Below are 22,522 nucleotides of genomic sequence, written 5' to 3'. Positions count from 1 at the left end.
TATTAGATAAATTTTGAGTTGTCAGTGTCTAGTGCAGAGCCTAGCACATGGCAAACACTCAATACTTCTTTCCTGAACTGAGCTGGACTTTATCAGGCAAGCAACATGGCTTTATTGAGAATGTACTTACCATATTCTCAATGCCATTAGATATTGTAGGACAAACAAGGGAAGTCGAGAATAAAATACTGTTTCCAAGGGCCTCATAAGCAGTTGAGGACCGTTCTGGGAATGGACTGAGGATATGGACATACATGACATTGCCAGTGGAGCCTCTAGTAATGAACTGTGTGTTGTGGTGCCAGGGACTCATAGGGCTTTGGAAAAGGGGGAGAAGACCATGGGCAGAACCCCATAAGACCTGGGCTGGAGCAAAGGACAAAGATTTCACCTCGTCCTAGAATCTTCCAGAAATGGAACAGGGTGAGTGGATTTGAAGTGCAGTTTCCCTTTCCTGGAAGCCACACGGGAGCTGATAGCATGCTGATAGCATTCCAATTTTGCTGCTTGATTGGGAAACTTTTACTGCACGCCAGGGTCTATGGGCCAGCAAACTCTCCAGGCAAAGAGCAGGCTGCTTCGGGCACCTGTTCCTTTAGTCTCAATGCTGGAAGACCCGGCTTCTTCCTTGCCAAACCTGGGAAATCAGGTGCATTCTCTTGAAGCCAGGTTTCCTGCTTTATCTGCCATGACACCCAGGGGTACCAGTGTTGGTGACCAGTGACCTGGGATGGCAGAGGTCCAGCAATACCCTCCAAGCCTGATGGGTGCGCATGACCCCTGCTTGCACAAGTACTTTATGCACCAGATGAGGGCAGAGGGAGCACCAGGGCTGGGGCAACCAGGGAGGTGTCTGGGACACTGCAGATCCCGATTGGAATTTGGAGGAATTAGGTTGAGAGGATATAGAAATGGAGTCGAGGACCCCTTAACAAGAGTGACATCTCTTCTAATTTTTAACTATAGCTTTATTGAGATAATAAATGCATACACCATATAGTTCACACTATATGGATGCAATTCATCTATATGAATGCAATTCATCGGTTTTTAGAATAGTCACAGAGTTATGCAGCCATCTCCACAGTCTGTTTTGGAACATTTTTGTCTTCTAGAAAAGAAATCCCAGTAGTGGTCCCTTCGGTTTTCCCCAAGCCACCCCTGAGCCATCCCACCCCACTGCCCAAGCCCTATACAACCACTTCCCACTTTCTGACTGTAGATTTGCTTATTTTGGATGATTCATGTGCAGACGGTCCCTGACTTATGAAGGTCTGACTTATGAGCTTTTGACTTTACAGTGAGTGGTACAAAAGCATGCCCACACACTCACATACATATCACAGAGTGTTATCTGTTCTAGGTACAAGTTGTTATTATTAGGTGGCCATCAATCTAAGTCGTGTCTCCCTTGCAGTCGGTGTCTGCCAATGCACTCTGGGCCTTCATCCATAGCCCCTGTGTTTTCTGTTGGCCTCAGTGTACTCTTGAAGACAAGAGGCTCTGGCTGGCCCACTGCCAGGATTTCCAGCACCTACCACAGTGCCTGGCCCTCACCTGGTGCACAGACTATTCATTAAGAGCAGGAGATTCTTTTTCAAAGGAGCTGCATTCCCAGTGGATTTTGCTAAAAACTGACCTGATAGAGTTGGAAGTTGGAAACTGAGTGGGAAGGGGTCTTCCAGCCACATCCTGTGCCCCAGCAATCCCAACATGACTGCCCCTTCCATCTTGACCAGTTCTGCTGGTTAGAAAGTTCTTTTTGACTAGACAAAGTCCTGCTTGGCTATAACTTGCACACATTATCCAGCACCTTTATCTACAGCTGTATTCGAGCCCCACATTTTGATCATCCTTTAAATATTTGAAACCATGTGTCTCTTAAATATTTTCTCTGGGCTGAGTACCTCTAGCTCTTTCAGCTGTTCCTCCTGAGCCAGGAAAGGCCCGACTCAGACCCCTGGGTCACTAACTTAGACCACCATGTGGGGGTGGCACAGGCTGCCAAATAAAGCTCAGGCACAGCCACACCCAGAACTAATGGACCTGGCTCCTGGTTTTCTTTTCCCATTTGAACTGATGAATTTCATACCTGGAAGCAGGATTTTGAGTAGAAGTTCTGAGTATAAACTCTCTAGGTGACTTTTTTTTAATTTTTTTTTTTAGTTGTAGATGGACACAATACCTTTATTTTATTTTTATGTGGTGCTGAGGATCAAACCCAGTGCTTTCCACATGTGAGGTGAGCACTCTACCACTGAGCCACAACCCCAGCCCATCTAGCTGATTTTGATTGATAGAAAAAATTCTACTATGATATTACTTTCCATTTAAAGAGTATCTTTGTTTGTTTGTTTGTTTGTTTATTCAGCCAATCCAGTGTCTTTAGGGTTTTGCTTAAACTTAATGATTCTCAACGTTCAACACCAGTAGACCTGCCTGGGGAGCTCTTAAAACTACCAAAGCCCACCCCACTGTCCAAAGCTCTGATTTAGTTGGAATGGGCGGGTCCTGGGCAGGAGTATTTTTAAAGCACCCCAGGTAATTATAATGTACAGCCAGGGTTGTAGACCTTGGCTTTAAGAACTCAGCATTGAACCACAAGAACGAGCAAGTGCTGGAAGTCCCCACAGCATTCAGCAGCTGGCAGGAGCCAGAGGCCAGGTTAGGAGGGTATAATTGTTTTCTAAAATAGAAATCTTGTGTTACATTATGGAAGCCATACTTATCAGAATAAAGTGATAAAAAGTGATCTGATGTGTATACAAAGTGATACACATCAGAAAGAACTGTACAAAGTAGAAAGCAAAACTGTTCTGTTTCTCCTCTCTATTCCTCTTCCCTAAATAACCACCATGACCAGTTTGTCGTATTTTTTCTTTTTTCATGTGCATCTACATACATGTGTATCCCCGTGCACTTACATCCCAAGTCAATGTATTATGTTAGATAGATGCTGTTTTGCAATCCACTTTACATTTTCTTTTCTCAGTGTATTGTGGACATTTTTCATAACAATAAAGAAAGTTCCACTTTATCCTTAACAGGTGGAGGAACCATACTTTATATAACTTTTCAAAAAAAATGTTGGGGGGCGGAAATAAAGTAAAATCAATAAACATTGAATATTCCTTATTTTTTGTTGCAGTGACATCTTTATGTACATACACAACACACACATGTACTTTCACACTTGTGTGAGTAAATTCTTCGAGGTCCAATTGCGGAGTCAAAGAGAATACGTTTGGGGATAGAGATTGCCAAATTGCTCTGCAAAAAGATTGTTCCAGTTATCCCAGGCAACAATTTCCTAACAAGAGCTCTTTGCCATGTGTCAAAAGTTGAACTTTGCTGAGCACAGCAGAGAGGAAGGTGTGAGTGTGCCGGCTGGTGGGGAGGGAGCGCCGGGTCGCTTCCCCTGTGGGCTGTGTGTGGAGGAGCCGCTGGCCTCTGGCCTTCCCCGGCTGCTGCCGTGTTGCCCAGGGAAGAGGAAACCAAGCTGTGTGTGTTGACCTTTGCCTTGCTCTCAGGGTGTGACAGCGGAGTGGGGCACGTTCACAGGATGTGTGTACCCTGTGTGCCGAGGGCAGTGGGCCAGGGTCAGTCATTGATTTGGGAGTGTGTGGAACAAGAATCCCCCTTTCTAACTCTCCTAGATCCACAGGGTTATATCCAAGCCCTTGGAATGCCCAGGACATAATTATCTGGATGGTTCAGGAGAGGATACATTTGTTTAAAGACTCCAGGGCTCTAGCTCCTCTTCCTGTTAATGTGCATGTAGGGTCCCTGCCTCCCCCCCGCCCCCCATTTTCATCTGAGGTTGAGCCTCATTCCCCCAGCCTGGGCACACTGCCACCTTCTCTGGGCACTTGGGTATCACCGAACAGCGCCATTACCCATTGTTGGCCTCTCCATTGGGACACCTGCTGGTTCAACAGTATGATAAGCTGGCTTGGGGCCAGAGGGTGGTGGCAGGGTTGGTGGAAGGAAGGTCCAAAGGTCAACCACATATCCTCAGGCGCTCTGGAAAATGTCCCAGTGGGGATCATGCCCAGAGCTCTTGAAATCCCAAAGGGGATTTCTTTTAAGGCCCCATATTAATTGGTACCCTTAGAATCTTCTAGGGAAAATAATAAAATTCTTAGAAGGCAGAAGGCTGTGCCAGTGTTTCAGTCGACTTTTTCACTGCTGTGGCCAAAAGACCTGGTAAGAACAATTTTAGAGAAGTTGGGACTCCTAGTTGCCACCATCTTAGTTCATAGACAGTCAGCTCCATTTCTTTGGGCTTGAAGTGGGCAGGAAACATCAAGGTGGAAAGAGTGTGGTGGAGGAAAGCAATTCAGGACATGACAATCAGGAAGGAGAGAGAGGGAGAGAGAGAGAGAGAGAGAGAGAGAGAGAGAGAGAGAGAGAGAGAGAGAGCTCTGCTCAACAAGAGCAAAATAGTAACTCTAAAGGCACACTCCCAGTGACACTCCTCCTCCGATCACACTCCACCTGCCTACAGGTGCCACCCAGTTAATCCCTACCAGGGGATTAGTGCACTGATTAGGTTAACACTCTTATAACCTAAGGATTTCACCTCTACACTTTCTTGCATTATCTCACACATGAGCTTTTGGGGGACACTGAATATCTAAACCATAACATCCAGACACTTTGAAGGGAAATGGGAAAGCGAGTCCCACTTACTGGGGAGCCCCCGGATCTGGGCTTATTCTTTGCTTTGTGTTCTCTTCAGTTTTTAGAGTGAGGCAGGAATTATGGATGTGGAATGAGGGCTCGGGGAGAGTGCTGACTTTTGTGGAGCTGCCCCGAGGGTTGCAGACCATGCAAAATGAAGCTCTGATCCCAGCACAGGACTCCCGCCACCTGCCTCGAAGGTCTCCTCAGTACTGAGAGGTTGACACCCACACAGCAGAGGAGAAGACTGGACCACAAGTCCAGGTCTTGCTCCAGGCAGTGTGGTCTGTTCAAGAAGCTAACGTGGTCCAGCTGTGGGGGACTGGCCGTGTTTAGTCCCAGGAGCGGTGTTCCCCGGGAACCCAGTTGGTTGCCCACATAGGAAGAAGGTCTGAAGAGCAGCTCCTTAGGCTGCTTTTCTGGGGATGCCGAGATAGGGCTTTGGCCGCTGATCTTTTCTTTGAGGCCTCCGTAGGGTCTGTGGGTCCTGGGAGCTCCCAGATAACACGCTCACTTTCCCTCCAGGAAACATGGAAAAAAGAAATAAGAAATAAAAAAGCCTCTGTCCCAGGAGGGCCCCCATAGCACGCCTGTCCCTTCAGCAGACACTCCTTGGGGTGCCCATGGTTTTCCTGGCCCTGGGCGATACAGTTATTTTTTGCTCTTCTACTTTCCCAGGCTGGGCGCATTGTTAGTAGTGGTTCCACTGTTGCTGTGTGCGTGCATGTGTTCACACGTGTGTGTTCATGTGTCCCCCTTTTCACCTTCTCCCCTCCTATTTCTATTCATGGGTTACAATTCAAGGCTCATGGCAAATGGGAAGAAATCAGCTGCCTGCCTCCTCCTTCCTGCTGTCTAAACACCTAACATTTCGGGCCAGCCTCCATGCACAGCCTCACATTTAATAGAAAGCTCCATTATAAATTATGTTATAGCTAAGGAAACCCTGACTCAGAGAGGCTAAGATATTCATCCAAGCCCACACAGCAGGGAAGTGTAAGGTCTGAAATCACAATCGAACCAGTGCTTTCAAAGCCACTTTCCTCTGTTCCTTTTTGGTACTGTTCCATCTCACACTTTTCCCTGCTTGTTTCCTCATTGTAAGTGTTGCTGCTTCTGCTGAGCTGTAAGGGCCTGGAGGTTGGGACTTTACTGTACTTTCTATTTAGCTTAGCACAAAACCAGGTACCAGGTAAGCACTCAGGCAGTACTTACTGACTGCTTTCCTCTTTCACATCTTTAGGGAACATTAAGTGGGCCAAATGTCGTGATGGGCATTAGAACCAGGATGTCTTCAGAGAGCCTCCAGGGTTAACTCACTGAATCATCATGTCAACCCCCAAAGTGAGAGACCCACTGTCATTGTGTGGGGTCCTTCAGATCCTCCTGCCTACACATTATCCCCCAAGTCTAATAACTCAGGCCCACGATCCCTGCATACACAGGTGATGCACTCTCAAGTGGCATTTGACGTGGTATTGGAGTCTGCAGACTGTTTCCTCCAGAGTTCCTTTTAAAAGCCCCTTCTTTATCCCAGAAAAGGCCAGGTGGCCGGGTCTGCAGGCACTCCTGTTTTGGCGGTGATAGGTGGATGTGTGGTTTTAGGAGGAGCCCTCTTTTGGCACACACCCCACCACTCTTTTGGGGGTACGCTTCTGCTGCCTTCCCTCTCACTGCTCCCTGACAGCCTGCAGTCTGGGGACTGAGGACCCAAAAGAACCACCTGATCATTAACCCTGTGGTCAGCCTGTGAGTGTTTGTGTGTGTTGGAGTGGACGTCACCCCGCAAGTCCAGGCTTTTAAGTGGTGGGTGTTCCCCAAATCTGTAACCCGCCCCCCAGGAACAAGCCACCACCCAGAGGATTTGGAATTTTAATAGGGCCACACCCTGAGGTTCTCAGTGTTCCCAGGCTGAGCCCAAAAACTTCAGCCAAGTGGCCTCAGGCTGTTGAATTTGCTTTTGCTGGCAAGGCCTCAGATTGGCAAAGACCCTCACATCCAGTCAGATGTATTTGTATTTTACCCCTTGGCCTCTGGGGCTTGCCTCTGGGTTGGAGAGCAGTCTCCAAGGGTGTCACCGGCCACCTCTTCATTGCTCCAGACTCTGTAGGTTTTCTGTCATTAGATTAGTCAGTCATTACCACGATGTGCCCAGTGGACTGGCAGGCCAAGAGAAGGGGAAGACGCTTTCTGTTGGGAGGGCCCCCTGACAGGGAGATGGACTCACCCGTGTTAAATAGAGACCAGCACAGCACTGTCAAGCACTGGCTCATTCCGCACCAACAATTAGCAGACAAAGGCAGATATGATAATTGGCTAATTGTGAACACAGACCATGAGGACTGCAAGAGATGGACATAGGCTTTTGAGGCTAATGGGGCCCCAGGTCAGACGTTGGCCCCCAGGAGGGCTCTGTCTCTGGATGCAGCCAGTAATGTAACACCAGGGAGGCTCAGCAGGCACAGCAGGGAGGAGACAGGGAACTGGCCTTGTTTGGTGTAGCTGCTTGCACCAGGAGCAGTCCCGGGTCCTCTGCCATGCTGGGTGGTCTGGATCTACAGAACAAGCCTGGCTGAATTTGGGACTTATTGCCACTCTTCCCCCAACCTGCCAGATAAGAATTTAGTACATGGAGCAGTGTGAATGGAAAGGCAGAATTTATTTGCACCTTGCGGTGGGGAGGGGCAGCATTAATTTCTTGGGGGAAGAACTTGGCATGATGAATTTCAACAGGAGGCCATAGCAATGATCATGTCACCAGATGTAAAGTCCCTTTTATTGACTGCAGGATTGTGTGTGTTCTGACTTTGGGGGCCATGATCTTTAGCAGTTAATCCCAAATGTTAGGCCTCTCTCCATCCATAGACTTGGGGAGTTGAGGAACTGAGCCTGAGGTGATCCTGTGACCTCAAGGACCCTAGAAAATAGTGACAGCCCATGCAGCGGAACAAGGTGTCCCTTTCTCTGCATGGATGTATAGTCTGGGAACTAGAGAATAGGTTGGATTTCACCTCTTGACTAGCAACTTTGGGCAGTGGACAACTTATCCAATCGTATGCCATGGCCCTAGTCCTAGCCAGCTGATCCCAGCCTCATGGTGGGGACAGCAGGTATAGGAAGCTGGTCATTGAGTTTCCATTTGGCCAAGGGCAGGGTCAGCTGGCCAGGGCCCAGGAAAAATAAGATCTTCCTCAGTAAATGGAGCAGTGGTGCCATGGAGATGTGCAGTGGCCACCACCACTTCTAGCTCTTGCCTCTTGCTGTACTGTGTCAGCAGATGAGGCACAGGTACTTACCAGAGCTTTCTGATTGAGCACAGGTGGGTCCGAGGCTTTCTAGCAAAGGTTGGGCCACCTATTTTCGGGTTTTGATCCATCAGCCCAGATCCTATCACGTGCACCCATCCCTCCACAGAACCAGACTGGGCCTCATCCTCTGTGCTCTAGGGTTGAGCTGCAAGTCTGATTTGCATCCAGGTCATGGTCTTGTTGAAGCACAGTTAATGGAGGAGAGAAGTACCCACTGGGAAGACAAGTTTGGAAAGTTTGGACTTGGCTGGCCACCTGAGTTGGGGGACAGAGGGCAGCCTGGTGCAGCCTCACATGGGTCATATGAGAGCGCCACACTTGTGCCTGCAGCGGGGGGCGGGGGATTCTCCTCCACACAGGTAAGCCAGCAGGGGACTGTGACCGTCTGGCCTCCTGTGCCTGGGCTGACCCAGGGGAAGCTGCACACAGTTGCTGGTCTCTAGTGAGGCTTCATAGCCGCCCACCATCTGCCCGAAATGGCCGGAGACGGGGAAATAGAATCCGTGCATTTTAAAATCCAGAAGGAAGGGAAACTCCACCCGGGAAACATAACCCCAAGTACTGTGCTTGGAAGCAGGATGTTTAATTGCCAAACCTTTCTTGAGACCCAGCTGCCGGGTAATGTTATCTTGGCTGCTCCTGAGACCAGAGGGGGTTTATCTGGGCCCCTGACGCAGGCTCGGTAAACAGAGCTGGCTTTCTCGGGTGACCTCCGCCCTGTCCCCCTTTCCAGCACCTGCTCTTTCTCTGCAGTTTATCTCTAAAGTTTCCAGCGCCAGCAGGGAGACTTAAGAAACTCTGGTGTCAGGGTAGGGCTGCTAGGAATAGGCCAGGCTGGAATTTTGTGTCCCCATCACTCATTTGGAGGGATAATCTAGGATATTCAAGGTTTGGAAGAAAGCAGACAGGCCAATGAAAGAATAGGCTCTGGAGACTGTCCTCGTGTCCTGGGCTTATCTCTAGAGAGGACTTTGACTATTTCCTCAATGCAGGGAGCCTCTCGCACATCCCAGAAACTTCAGAGAAACTGAGAGTCTACCCCCTGCCATTGTGTCATGCTTGTGCCACCTGGGGCCTGGGAAGGGAGGAGCAAGGTGTCAACAGGAGCAGTTCTTTGCCAAACAAGGGAATAAGTTTTTTTTTTGTTTTTTGTTTTCCCTGTCCTGGCTGTGTGGCTATAACTGATAAGGGTCATAGGGACAGTTTTCTGTCACCCCTTTCCTCTGACCAATTCTCCACAGCAGGCATTTTTGGTGTGGGTCCAGGTCAATGGACCCACAGAACAGAAATGGTTCCTATAAGTTTTCAAAAGACAAAGGACTTTTCCGGGGGGGGGGGGGGTGGCATGTTTAGTCACATGCCAGCTAGTCCTAGGCTAGGAATTGGGGGGGGGTCTGTGTCCCCATCCCAGCTTTTCCACTAAGAATGAGCACCCTACAGTGATAACTGCGCATGCATCAGGCCTTGCAGCCCTGAAGGTGGTGACCACTATATGGAGGAGTCTGAGGGTCTGGGAGGCTGGGCTGAGGTCTCCCAGCCTCTAACAAGGTGGTGGTGGGAGTGAAACCTGGCTGTGGCTGTCTCCAGAATTCACTCCTTACCTGACCGTCCCCATTGGCAAGTCACCATGCTGGGCCCTAGGTTCCTCTTCTGCCAAAGAAGAGGCCATTTAGCATGTGTGAGTCCCTGGGTTTGAGCCTCAGCACCACACACACACACACACACACACACACACACACACACAGGCCTCCCCAGATCCCAGCTGCCAGGGACTGTGAGCCTGTGATTAATTCTCTCTGGGAGGTGAAGGGAAGCCCCTAATTGCTCTGCAGGGTGGAGGGTGGGTGTTAAGCCCCAGTTAAGCCCTTCCTCTGGGCTCCGCTTGGTTGGCCCAGGAGAAAGGCTGCTGTCTGTGTCCTGCAGGGGCATTCAAGCGCTTTCTCTCCAGGCTGGCAAGGCCACTCGGGGCCTCCTTAGGTTCAGCAGGCAACACCTGGCAGGTGCACACAGCTGCTCCCCGCCTGGGGACCTGTGGGAAGGGAAAGTGCAGATGGAAGTGGGGCCCAGGAGAGATGGAGCTGGAGGTCAGCAGCGGGAATGGGGTGGGTTCTAACGGGTGGAAATCCCAGCGCCTCCTGCCTCATCAGGAAGCCTCTGGTGCACAGGGTTCCTCTGTGGTGGTCTGGGTTCATAGCAGTCCTAACCACCGGCTTCTGTCTGGGCCCCAAGTTCTGTCTCTTCTTGGTTTTGAGCTCTCACGGTTGCCTGTACTGCACTCTGGTGCATGTTCCTCTTGGCCACCCCCCTGAGCATGTGCTGGCTCACACTTTTCAGGTCACCTGCAGCTTTATTTTAAAACATATCTTTCAGGCCTGATCAAGTAATTTGATTAAAATATTCACACTCCCACATTTATATAGTCCAGGGGCTATGGTTTGAGTGTCCCCTCCAAGCTCAAGTTGACATTTAATTTCCCAGTAACAGTGTTAAGAGGTGGGTCCTTTAAGAGGTGAAGCGGTCATGTGGGCTCTGCCCTCCTAAATGGATTAATGCTGCCATCGTGGGAGTGGGTTCCTGATAGAAGGATGAGTTCAGCCCTGATTCCTTTCTGTCTCTTGCATTCACTTGCCTTTCCACCTTACTGGAATGACCCTTGCCAAATGCCAGCACCATGGTCTTGGATTTTCTAGAGTCCAGATCCAAAGCAATTTCTATTGTTTATAATTTACCCAGTCTCAGGTATTGTGTTACAACAGCAGAAAATGAACTAAGATATCCAGTATGGTCAAGAACATGGGGTGTGGACTCAGCTAGATTGGGTTCAAGTTTTTTTTGCTTAATATGTTACTGGTTATGGAGCTCAGTCAAGTTACTAACTTCTTTGAGCCTCTCCTTTTCCTGTGCCATGTGAAGATACCATTGGTTGCTACTTTGTGGGGCTGAAGATTAAATGAGCTAATAGGTATAAATACTTTACACTGTACTAGCATGTCGTCACATTTGGTTACCAAAACATAAGCTAACACTTCGTTAGCTAAATGGTTTTACAATTTATTGTATGAGACATACATTTACATATGCTATAAAGCAAAGCATATCCGTGTCTATTTATTATAATAAGTCAATAATTTATTTTGAGCTTGTGAAGGTAGGGATGGCCTTTTATTTAATGTTCTTCTTATCGGGATCTCATGTAATAAATCTCTGATGGCAGCATCCAGTCCTAGTTGCCTGGCTTTATGGCTCTTTCCTCAGCTGCATTTGGAAACAAATTCTCCCCGCAGCATGAGACTGGCTCTGTGACTTAGCGATGGAAGGGGAGGAAGCACAGTTACCTGAATGCCAAGCATGCAACCTGGGCATTCATGGGCAAGCCCTGGTCCAGGCAGCAAGGGAGGGCAGCCAGTGTGTGCCCAGGGTCTAAATGCTGCTCTTTGCTCACATTCTCTCTCCTCACCATGGCCTGGACCCTAGCCTTCTCTGGCTACGTTGGCCTCCTCAGTGGTAGTGTCCCTCCAGACTTCTGTAATCAGAATCACTAGGCAAAGGCCTGGCAATGTGCATTTTTGCAGGTCTCCCAGGGAATTCTGATAGGCATCCTGGTGTGGGAACCACCACTGGGGACCTACAGCTTCTGCCTCTCTCCTGAGGTCTCACCTGGGTCACATCTGGCCCAGGCACCAAGGGAGTTCAGCACAAGAGCCCTATGGTTATAGGAGATGGCCCAGCTCTCTAACTAAGGCCTCTCCCAGGAGGAACAAAAATAGTGGGAACAGCAGGCTGGATTGTGGGCAGGAGCTCTCTCTTCTTCTCCAGCAACCTAATGACCCAGACACCTTCCAGAATGGTTTGAGGCAGTAGCCCTGCAGAGCCTGAGGGGGCCTTGGGAACTGGGGTGCCAGTCTGGCCCTGAAACACTCATTGCAAGAAACCCACAGAGAAAAGCACGCAAATGAGCTAATGTCTCTTCTGTGAATCTGCTTCTTATTTTACCATCCTGTTTGATTGTTCAATGTACTCAGATATTTCTGAGTACCTGCTCTGTGCCAGGGACCAAGCTAAGATTTAGGGACACTTAGGTGACTTGCAGCTCTCTGAAGGGCTTATGGTCTCTGAAGCATTGTTCAGAGTGAGTGCTGAGGATGAACGCAGCGGAATAACTTGGGTTTATTGAAAGTGTGGATGTCCGAGTCCCCATGCCCTGGTCTGCCTATGCAGAATTTTAGCGAGTGGGACCAAAGCACATATAATTTTGGAAGATCCCTCATGGAATCTTCTAAAATCACTCTAAAGTTTGAGAACCAGTAGATTAACCACCTTAAAAACAAACAAACAAAAAGGTAATGACTCCAATTTTATGTTCATTGTATATACATATAAAAAAGGAAATTAGGGGCTGGGATTGTGGCTCAGCGGTAGAGCACTCACCTAGCGCACGCAGGGCCTTGGGTTCGATCCTCAGCACCACATAAAAATAAATGAATGGAATAAAGTTATTGTGTCCAACTACAACTAAAAAAATAAATATTTTTTAAAAAGAAGGAAATTAAACCACTTGTTTTAATCTTACTCTTTTAAGAAAATCATCATTAACATTTTATTGAATGTCCCTCTAGATGTGTGCAGGTCTGCATGTGGATGCAATGTATTCAGATGTATATTGTTGCATCCACATGGTACCTGACATTCATATCCTGGGGAACAAATGGGACAAGAAGCATGGCCCTGGCCCTGGTGCACCTACACACATGTAAAAGATGTCCAGCACAGCTTGAAGGCTTGCCTTGGTCACCTGCTCACCTGCTCTTCCCTTTTCCCACAGGTATACATTATCAACGTGACCTGGTCCGACTCTACCTCCCAGACCATCTACCGGAGGTACAGCAAGTTCTTTGACCTGCAGGTGAGTTGGCTGGAGCTCAGATGGTGGCCCGAGTCTTTCTGATGGACTGGCCTCTCATGACGTCCCTCTTCTAGAGAGCCCCCATCAGAGCCGTCATGGTTGGAATTGAGGTTGGTGCAGAGGGACAGATGAGGGAAGCTGTGCTTGTCCATCTGGGATATGGCACGCAGACACTCAGGGCATTATTGACTTGCTCAACAAAGAGGCAGGAGGATGGCTGTGGGTGCTAAGGCCTGAGCAGACATGTCTGTAAACATTCAGGATGAGACACAAACCGCCACATCATTTCAGGCAAAGAAAAGCAAACATGAGGAGAAGACCGAAACAGAAAATAAGCAACTTTTTGAACTCCAGACGCAAACTGGGCATACCACTGTGTCTGCCTAACCAAATAAGGCACTTGCCACCCAGTTTGTACATGTGGATGGTAGGTGTGGGCCTCTAATTCACACAGGCGTATTCTCACAGGGGGGTGGTATTACAGAGCCTGCAGTTACCACTGCAGACACCCCTTGGTGCCAACCAGTTTAGTTAGTCTTCTTTTAGTGACAAGTGACACTTTTACATTTATACTGGTTGAGACAAAAATATATCTGGGAAGCTTATGAGGTGCTTGACTGTGAGAGAGTCATTGCAAGTTGACTGAGGAATTCTAGATTCTTCCTCAGGGTGTGAACTTGGTTACACTGAGGTATTCTGGAGCAGCCTACCAGATGGAGAGAAGAGCAGTGACTTTGGGCAGATCTAAGCCCCAGATCAGCTTTCCCTCTGTCTTTTCTTTGTTTCCCTCTGACACTGTCCTCAGCTTATTTTCCCTCACACCCTGAGGTGCTTGACTGTGAAGAGTTCTTGAATTTCTTATCTGTGATTCCCAGCAGCAGACACACGGACTCTCTCCCAGTTCTAAGTTGACAAACACAAGGGAAGACTCTGATTGGCCTAACTTGGGTCAGGTGCTCTTTCTGGACCAATCAGAATGGCCAGGGGATAGAGGGCCATATAGAACAGACAAGGCCACCTGGGAGTCTACTCCAGTGTGTCAGATGCAAATGTCAGAGAAGGGAGAGAGTCATTGCAAGTTGACATAGGAATTCTAGATTCTTCCTCAGGGTGTGAACTTGGTTACACTGAGGTATTCTGGATTCTTCCTCAGGGTGTGAGCCTGGTTACACAGACCAGAGACACCCACTCCTAGCCCTCAGGACAAGAGTTCACTCCTTTGCTTGCTTGCAGGCCTTTGACGGTGGGTTTTCTGAGAGGCAAGACTGAATGTCTAACCCCTAATACCTGATTTTATCTCCTGTCCTTATTGTTCTTCCTCTGAGACAAACCAAAGGTAATTCAGCTGCCTGTATTACCTTCCTTTATTCCCTGGTCATTCTGACTGAATGTCCCATTGCATATGGGATTGAGAGCCATTCCTTATCCTCTGCCTTCTTTCTCTTCCTCTTTCAGTTCCTGTCCAGTCTCCTTGGGTCCTTCCAGCATAAACTGGTGGGATTTGCTGACACTCCATCAATGAGTACAGTGTGCCGGACAGGAAATGATAACTCAGTTGGGGAGAGGCAACCTGAAAGGGCTCATTGATGAGTGGGATGAGGTCTGAAAGCCAGTGGAAACTTCCAAATCAGGACTTTTCTTTCCCCACCCCCCTTCCGTTCTGGCCCCCTACTCCCTCCCTAGAATCTCACAAGAAAGGAATTTGCTTCCCCTCTTCTCCCTTGCCCAGAGGGATCATTTCCTGCATGTTGGGAGGGGGACACAAGCATGGAACAGCTTGTCTTGATGGCCAGGCTTGTCCATGTGGGTCCTTACCATCAGTCTGCCATTATCTGTGGTTCCCACATCTGCAGATTCAACCAACTGCAGATCAAAAATATTTGGGAAAAACGTTTCTCTGAACATGTACAGACTTTATTCCTTGTCATTATTCCCTAAACAGTGTCATAGAATAGTTGTTTCCAAGAAATCTAGAGATTTAAAGTATAGGAGGATCTGCACAGAGTATATGCAAATACTGTGCCATTTTATATAAGGGACTTGAGCACCAGAGATTTTGGTATTGGACCTGGAGCCAATCTTCTGTGGACCCTGAGAAATGACTGCAGATACAGCTGGAGTGGGTTGAGCTGGACCTTTGGAATTTAGCCTTAGAATCCAACATAGCATCTTTGTGAGCCCCTTCACACACCATGTGACTTCTCCCATTTATTTTCACTTTCCATAGTGTTCATTCACTTATTTTCATGACTTTCTTATTTATCAGGATTGCTGGTTTTAATATGGTAGCTCCTATAGAGGAAGAGAAAACGGAATGTATAATTCTGGGTTTCTAAGAGGCTGTGTAGAGAGACATGTTGCCTGAGACTGGTTCCTGACTGTCATCATGTAACTCTGGAAAGGTTCTTTAACTGCTCCAGACTCAGTTCTCTGATCTGCAAAATGAAAGCCTGAATGGTATTCACTTGGCAGGGTTGTCCTGAGGATTTGATGAGGTATCACAAGTGATGAGATGTTGGGCTGTGCTGTCCAAGGGGCCAGGACTTTGGATCTATCCCATGTGTGCTTCACCCTGCAGATGTCCTGCTGTGTGCTGGAGTATTCAGAGTGTGCAGGCACAGCCTCTCTCTGGAAGGGGCCTCTGGGGCAGGCAGGAGTAGATGGGAAACACGGGTAGCCCACAGGCCTGGTCTCAGAACCATCTTGCCCCTTCCCTTTCTGACTGAGCCCCACCTCCCCCTGACCATAAAGGCCCAGGCTCAAGAAGCCAGCCCAAGGAAAACTGCATGTGGTTCTGGGCCTTCTTGGGACTACAGACCCATTGGTGAATCTGGTAGAAAACTTTTCCCCAGAAAAAGCGCATATATGTACAATTTTACTTATAGCAGCAAGTTTTTACGAACCCCCAGTGGGCCTCTAACAAAGAGCCACCAAGCCAAACTAGTTTAGATCATGAATCATGAATTTCTGGTGCTGCTTGGGCCTCTATTCATGGCATTCTGAGGATCACATGTGGCCTGGATACCCTTTGATGGTCCCCTGGGCCACACTCCCCCCCCAGCACAAGTTGGTTACTCTGTCCCCATTGTGGGTGTCCTTATGTATTCCCCCTGATTTCTCCCCTGCCACATGGTGCCTTTTGCCCCTGGTGGAGGTCAGGTTACCACAAGAAGGCCTTGGGTTCCCACCTCTAATGTAACTCAGGAATCATGTGCAAGGTAATACCAAGTGAACCTGACCCTCCTCTGACAGTGAGTTGAGGGCCATGGGGTACATTCAGATCCAATGTCATCCAGAAAAGTACACTTCCATTTTTCCCTCTGGGGGGCCAGCAGGAGATGCACAGCCATGCCGTGCCCTGCATGTCCCAAGCCATGAGGTCAGGGAGCATTGCAGACCTGAACAGAACCCCCAGACTGGGCTTTTCATTTCTCTCTGCTGCAGAGTCCAGGCCAGCACCGTCCCCCACCCGACTCTATGCACACTGAGATTCGGGATGTCACTCTGGGTTCCCATCTTCCTCTGCCAGGACCTGACTGCTCTGTGCATGGAGAAAAATCCCTGGGCATGGGCAGGTTCAGGCACACAGCTCAGCAGCCAGCCCCGAGGGGCAGCAAGAGGGAGGAAGCGCCAGAGGGCTTGCACTTGTGACCTCTTTGAGGTGACCCATGGCATTACTGAGCCATCTATAGGGCACTTAGACCTCTGATGGTACACAGGTGGCTCTTCATAGGCCATAGGGGAAATTGCAGAGCTAGGGGAGAGAAGGCAGAGATGGCAGGTAAGTGCTCCTGCAGCGCTTACCCAAGCCTTAGCCTGGACAGGGCAGATCCTGTTATCTCGCCTTCCCAGCCTGCCACACACCTTCCTCACTCCCTAGCTGACTGCTTCTGGCAAACCCCTGAGTTAAGGTTGTCAGATAAATACCAAATGTCCTATTAAGCTGAATTTCAGATAAACAAAAAATCTTTTTTTTTTTTTTAGTATAAGTATATTCCAAATATTACATGGGAAGTACTCACACTAAAAAAGCTATTTGTTCTTTATGTGAAATTCAGGAGTTTTACGGTGTGTTCTGCATTTTTATTTGCTCAATCTGCCAGCCCAACTCTGGCTAGGTGAGTGGTGAGAGTGGAAGCACAAAGAGAATGAAACACATAAGCCTGCGCAGAGCTTGCCAAGGCTTTGCACTTTGCAGAGCAAAAATGGCACAGGCTGAGAAGCAGACTTGAGCAGGACAAGTTCTCTTCCTCCCAGAGTCTATATCTAGTGGGGAGAGAAGGCATTCATTCATTCATTCATTCATTCATTCATTTATTTATTCGTACTAGAGATTTAACCTAGGGGCACTTAATCACTGAGCTACGTCCCCAGCCCTTTTTATTCTTTGTTTTTGAGACAGGAATCTTGCTAAATTGCTTGGGACCTTGCTAAGTTGCTGAGGTTAGTTTCGAACTTGCAATCCTCCCTCAGCCTCCCAAGCTGCTGGGATTACAGGCATGCATCACCATGCCCGGTGGAGAAAAGATTTTTTTAATAATTAATTTACTGTAGATGAGATAAATACTAGATAAGGGTACAAAAAACATGTTCTGCGGGATTGGGGTTGTGGCTCAGTGGCAGAGTGCTCGCCTAGCACATGCGAGGCACTGGGTTCGATCCTCAGCACCACATAAAATAAGTAAAATAAAGGTATTGTGTCCAACTACAGCTAAAAAACTTAAAAAAAATGTTCTGTGATAAAGAGGAAGGAAAGTGCATTTTTCCTGGGAGGCAGACAGAGTACACTCATATGGTCTCAATTGGTGGTGGTAGCCTGGAGTGATAAACATATGCCCCCATTCCTCCTTTGGGGGGATTTGGTTGGGTTTTGAGAACCACAGTTATTGGACTGAAATGTGTCCCTAATTTATTTGTTAGTTTGTTCACCCATTTATTTCTGCTTCTTCCCTCCCTCCTTCCTTCCCTCCATCCATTCAACAGGTAGGTAGTGTCTGCCCTCCTCATCCCAGGTGGTGTGCTAGGCTCTGGGGGCACACTGATCTGGTTCCTGATTCCATAGGACTCATAGTTTAGTGGGCAAAGTCAGATTCTGCTTTTAAAAAGGCAAATAATAATTTACACTCTTTTAGATGTGCAGAGAAGGTGCCACAGACATATGACAAGGAAACTTTATACTCTGGGCTTGTAGCAGGCTTCCTTGAGGAAGTGAGTTTTATCTCACAGATTGATGAGGTATTTTATCTGATTTTACTTTTGAGATCTGGAATTCTTTTGTGCTTCCAAGAAGATTCTTTCCCCAGACAAATGCATGAGCACACACGTGCCCCAGGTGCCAAAGCTTTGAGACTAATGCTATAGCCACTAGCCACATGTGGCTCTTTAAATTTACATTAATTTTAAAATTTAAAAATGAAATTAAAATTTTAGTCCCTTGACTGTACTTGCCACACTATGAGTACTTAGTAGCCACAGTGGCTAGTGGCTCTGTGTTGAGCAGATGGATGTTCCTATCATCACAGAAAGTTCTGTAGGGCTGTGCTGCTGTAGACTGTCTTATATACAACAGGCTCTGTCTGGCTTCATGCCTAACCCAGAGTGCTCAGCAGCCCTGCCAGGCCTTCCTCATATTACCTGCTAAAATCTTCTAGGGCCTCAGCAAGAAGAGGGTGACTATGTCCTGCATGATTTTCCCCATCAATAGAGCATTTCAGCAATTCCATACACCTCAGTTTCCAGAGAACCAGGTCAGTTTCCAGAGAGGACTTCAAGAGCATTTCAGATGTCAAGTTGAAAACAGGGAAGAGGTGAAGCTCTTGATTTCTAAAAATAACTCCCCACTTCACCCTGTGGGACCAGGGAAAGGAGCTGTCCCAGAGAGAGCTGGGCAGGACAGGGCCTAACCTTGAGGCCTGTTTGGTTATAAGGGGGCTGTCTTGCATTAAGGGGAGGAGGAGGAGGGTGAGGGGCCACAGATGCCCTTTAAGTTGCCTTCTCATTGGCAGCTGAACCATATTTCCCCCTCTCTGTCAATTTCCTTGTACAGGTCCTTTACTTTAAGTGGCTTCCCCATGACCTGGTCCTCTGAGGAAGGACCGGAAGGCTCTCTGAAGCCCTGGCTCTATCGGGGGTTGTTTCACAGCCTGACCTACAAGACATTGGGTTGCAGTAATTTCTCTGCAAACATTGGCTCCATGGTGCTGCTGGTCCTTTACTCTGAACCCTGGCCAGCAAGTGCACTGGGTCAATATTTGATCAGAGCTGGGAGAGGCCCTCAGCTCCCCCTGCACCACTTGGAAGACAGAGTCAAGAGAGCTGTTCAGGTCTGCTCGTTTGCTCTGAAGGACTTAACCTATTTTGAAGAGCTTTTATCTCTCTTCCTTATTCATTGCTCCAGACGCTGCCCACGTAGCCACCCCAGGGTGAGACTCACTTTCCAGCTCTTGAATAGCCTGACTAATGATGAGTGAGCAAAGCTATATTCCCTGAATCGCTAATACCCAGCATTGGATGGATGTGGGTTTGGATGTGGGTGTGGGTGTGATATAACTTATGGATATTTATGGGATTGTTGCATTTTTAGAATCAGAAGAATTCTTATTCTAAATCTTTCTCTTTACAGGTAAAAATCTTTATTGATTTTTTATTTATGAAATTTATGAATTTTATTTCAGTTTGTGGTCCAGAGTGGACCTCAGCTGATTTCCAACTGGGGTGATCCTGGTGTGTGGCAGGAATCAACCTGAGAGCAAGAAGATTTCTCCTCTCCTGCAGATCTCTGCCTTTTAGGGAACATGTTCTAGATCATTGACCCTAGATGAGAGGCAAGGGGTCAAATCCTGGGGAGGTAACTTAGCCAGTTCCAAAAATGATTTTATGCCAAAGGGGTTCTGACACCCTCTGTGCAGATGTGGTAGCTCCAACCCAGCATTGGGGTGTGCTGTGGCCCATTGTGATTGCTTACACAGAAGAGAACATTGACCTTGACTGAGGTCAGTCCCAGTCCCAGGAGGGCTCAGAGAACCTCCTGTTCTTTGACATGATGACAATGGGAAACAAATGACGATCCACAGAAGAAACAAATGACCATCCAAAAGCCAACTGCGGTATTCTCAGACGGCTTAGTTCCATGGTCAAAACAAATGTGATTGATCTCAGTTCCATGGAAGAATCCCCAAGAAATGTCAATGAATGAAAAATTGAAAGTTTCAAGACTATATTTACAGGATGATGGCAATTATTCAAACAACAATAACAGTAAGACATTTCTTTTGCAGATACATTAAGAGATCTAGAAGGTTGGTTACCATTATCTCTAGATGGGGGCTAGGGTACATGAGTTGAGGGAGAGATTGGTTAAAGGAGAACCTTAGCCTCATTTGGAAGGTTTTGCTGTTTCAAAAAAGAAAACTGCCCTCATGTGATATTTGTAACATTAATAGTTAATAACTGAAGAGTTAACTATTGGCATGGTGGCACACACCTATCATCCTGGGGCAGCTACTCAAGAGGCTGAGGCAAGAGGATCCAAAGTTTGAGGCCAGCCTGGGAAACTTTGTGAGACTCTCTCAAAATAAAATAAAAAGGACTAAAGTGCTTGCCTAGCATGTTCTAAGTCCTGGGTTAAATCTCCTGTGCCACAAGAAAAAAAAAAAAAAAGAAAAAGAAAAGTTAGCTTTGAGGCAAGGCAAGGGAAGTGGGAAATCTAAAATAAAATATATATCACTTGTGGGGCCAGGGTTGTGGCTCAGTGGTAGAGTGCTGCCTTGCATGCATGAGGCCATGGGTTTGATCCTCAGCACCACATACAAATACATAAAATTAAAGATATTGTGTCCATCTACAGCTAAAAAAATATTTAAAAAAATATATCACTTGTGGTCATTACAATAAAATAGGACATAAAATACAGGTTAAAAAGTAGACATTAGAAGCATATCTAGTAAGAGAAAGAAAATGGAATTAATTATTAAAAGCATATTGCCTTACTTTTCCTGGATTATCATTCTGGATCATTTCAGTAGAATATAACTGGTTAGATCTCATTAGAACCAACCCCTCAGACTTGTCCAAATTATCTCGTCAAACTAGAATCTTGTCTTGAAGTATTGCTTAAAATCCCTGAGCTAAATATAGAGCAAGAAGCCCTTTGGCAACAGTTCTTGTGTCAGGATGAAACTACAGTGAATCAGGTAACGGTAGAGAGCACAGTGGTTAGGGCATGTGCTCTAGGACCAGGGTGGCTGGATTCCAAGACCAGCTCCAGCCCTTACTAACTGTATAACCTTTGATGAGTTATTTAACCTCTCTGTGCCTCAGTTTTCCCATGCTTATAATGGGTCCAATAAAAATACCTGCCTCATAGGGTGTAATAGAAAGAATGAAATGAAACGATCCCTGTGAAGTAAGCCCTTAGAAAAATGAGGGAAGCTGAAACATTCCGGTTAGGACCTCAGAAACTTAACTCTAAGGGGAAACAGCCAGAGAGTCCCCACACCATCTGGAGACAAAGGTTTCTTCCTGTGCTCCATTAACATAGACTTCACTTTCGCCAGATAGCGTGGTCTGCCTTCATACTGTAATCTCCATCCCATTTCCTCCCAGCAATGTTATTAAGAAAACACTATTTTTTAAAAAGTAATTATTGGCTGGCAGCTTTTCCTTGCTCTTGGAAAGAGGGAGACATCTTTCAAATGCCTGATGACACAGAGGGATTCCAGGGGAGCCCTTTGGGGCTTCTGTTGGTACACAGGAATTCCATAACTGGCTTTCCTCCCCCGGCGGGGGGTGGGGGGTGGCTCCTCTTCCAGGCGCTCCCCTTCCTCTCACCCCTGGGACTGAAGGTGAACCCTAGTTTCTTTCCTGCTATGTACCCCTTGGGCAGGTCTTCTCTGGGGGACAACATGCCAGGGCTGGGAAGGGCTGTGGCATGATAGGAGGAGAGGGCTGGGTCACCTGGTCCCTGGAGGTAGGCTCAGGATGGGAAAGCTGCTTACCACGAGTTTTCGTCTTGGGGTTTCATAGTGTTCAACTGGAGGCATTGGGGAAAGTTGGGTTTACTTTTCTCCTCTAAGCACATGGCATCTGCAGCCTCTTGTGTAGTTTTGCAGCTCTGTGAGTTTGGAAAGACCCTTTTTTTACAGGTGGGGCCTCTCAAATCTAGGGCAATTCAGGGACTGGCTCTGAACAGATGGAGAGAGGGGAGGGGACAGAGGCAGCAGGCACGAGTATCTGGGGGGCTCTGCACATCTGTGCAGAAGGGAAACAAGCAGTAGGTGAGCTCAGGCCCTAAGAACCTCTATACAGGGCCAGCCACACAGAGCCTGTGGGTATAAAGAGTACAGAGGAGCTTGTCCAGCCCTCTCACAGTCTAGAGTTGTGGCATTCTCCCGGTCCTGCAGGCATGCTCAGGAATCAGGCTTTTCCATACATGATCTGTGAGCTCCTTTTGGGTACCTGTGTGCATCAGATCCAGGTGCACACTTCTTATGGCTCAGCAGTTCAGCTGTGTCTGTTCCTAACAGATGTAAAGCCCTGTCAGAGAAGTCCCTCTGGTGTGCGCTGGGAAGTCAGAAGCCTTCTCTTCCCTTTGCCACCCCTCAACATCTCTCTGAGGTCAGACTAGGAT

The 22,522-nt window shown here is 47.6% G+C and overlaps 1 protein-coding gene across 2 annotated transcripts in view; it reads left to right on the top strand.

Moving 5' to 3' along the window:
- Positions 1-22,522, top strand: part of Sh3pxd2a (SH3 and PX domains 2A) — a 215,985-nt gene that overhangs the window by 31,632 nt on the left and 161,831 nt on the right. For both annotated transcript variants that reach the window (XM_076835002.2, XM_076835000.2), the window contains exon 2: positions 12,814-12,894. In XM_076835002.2, the coding sequence (XP_076691117.1) occupies positions 12,814-12,894 (81 nt within the window). The remainder of the gene's footprint in view (positions 1-12,813; positions 12,895-22,522) is intronic.

This window comes from Callospermophilus lateralis, chromosome 15 (genome assembly GCF_048772815.1).
Source record: "Callospermophilus lateralis isolate mCalLat2 chromosome 15, mCalLat2.hap1, whole genome shotgun sequence".
NCBI lineage: Eukaryota > Metazoa > Chordata > Mammalia > Rodentia > Sciuridae > Callospermophilus > Callospermophilus lateralis.
The sequence above is the reverse complement of the archived record's forward strand: the minus strand, read 5'-3'. Positions and strand labels throughout refer to the sequence as shown.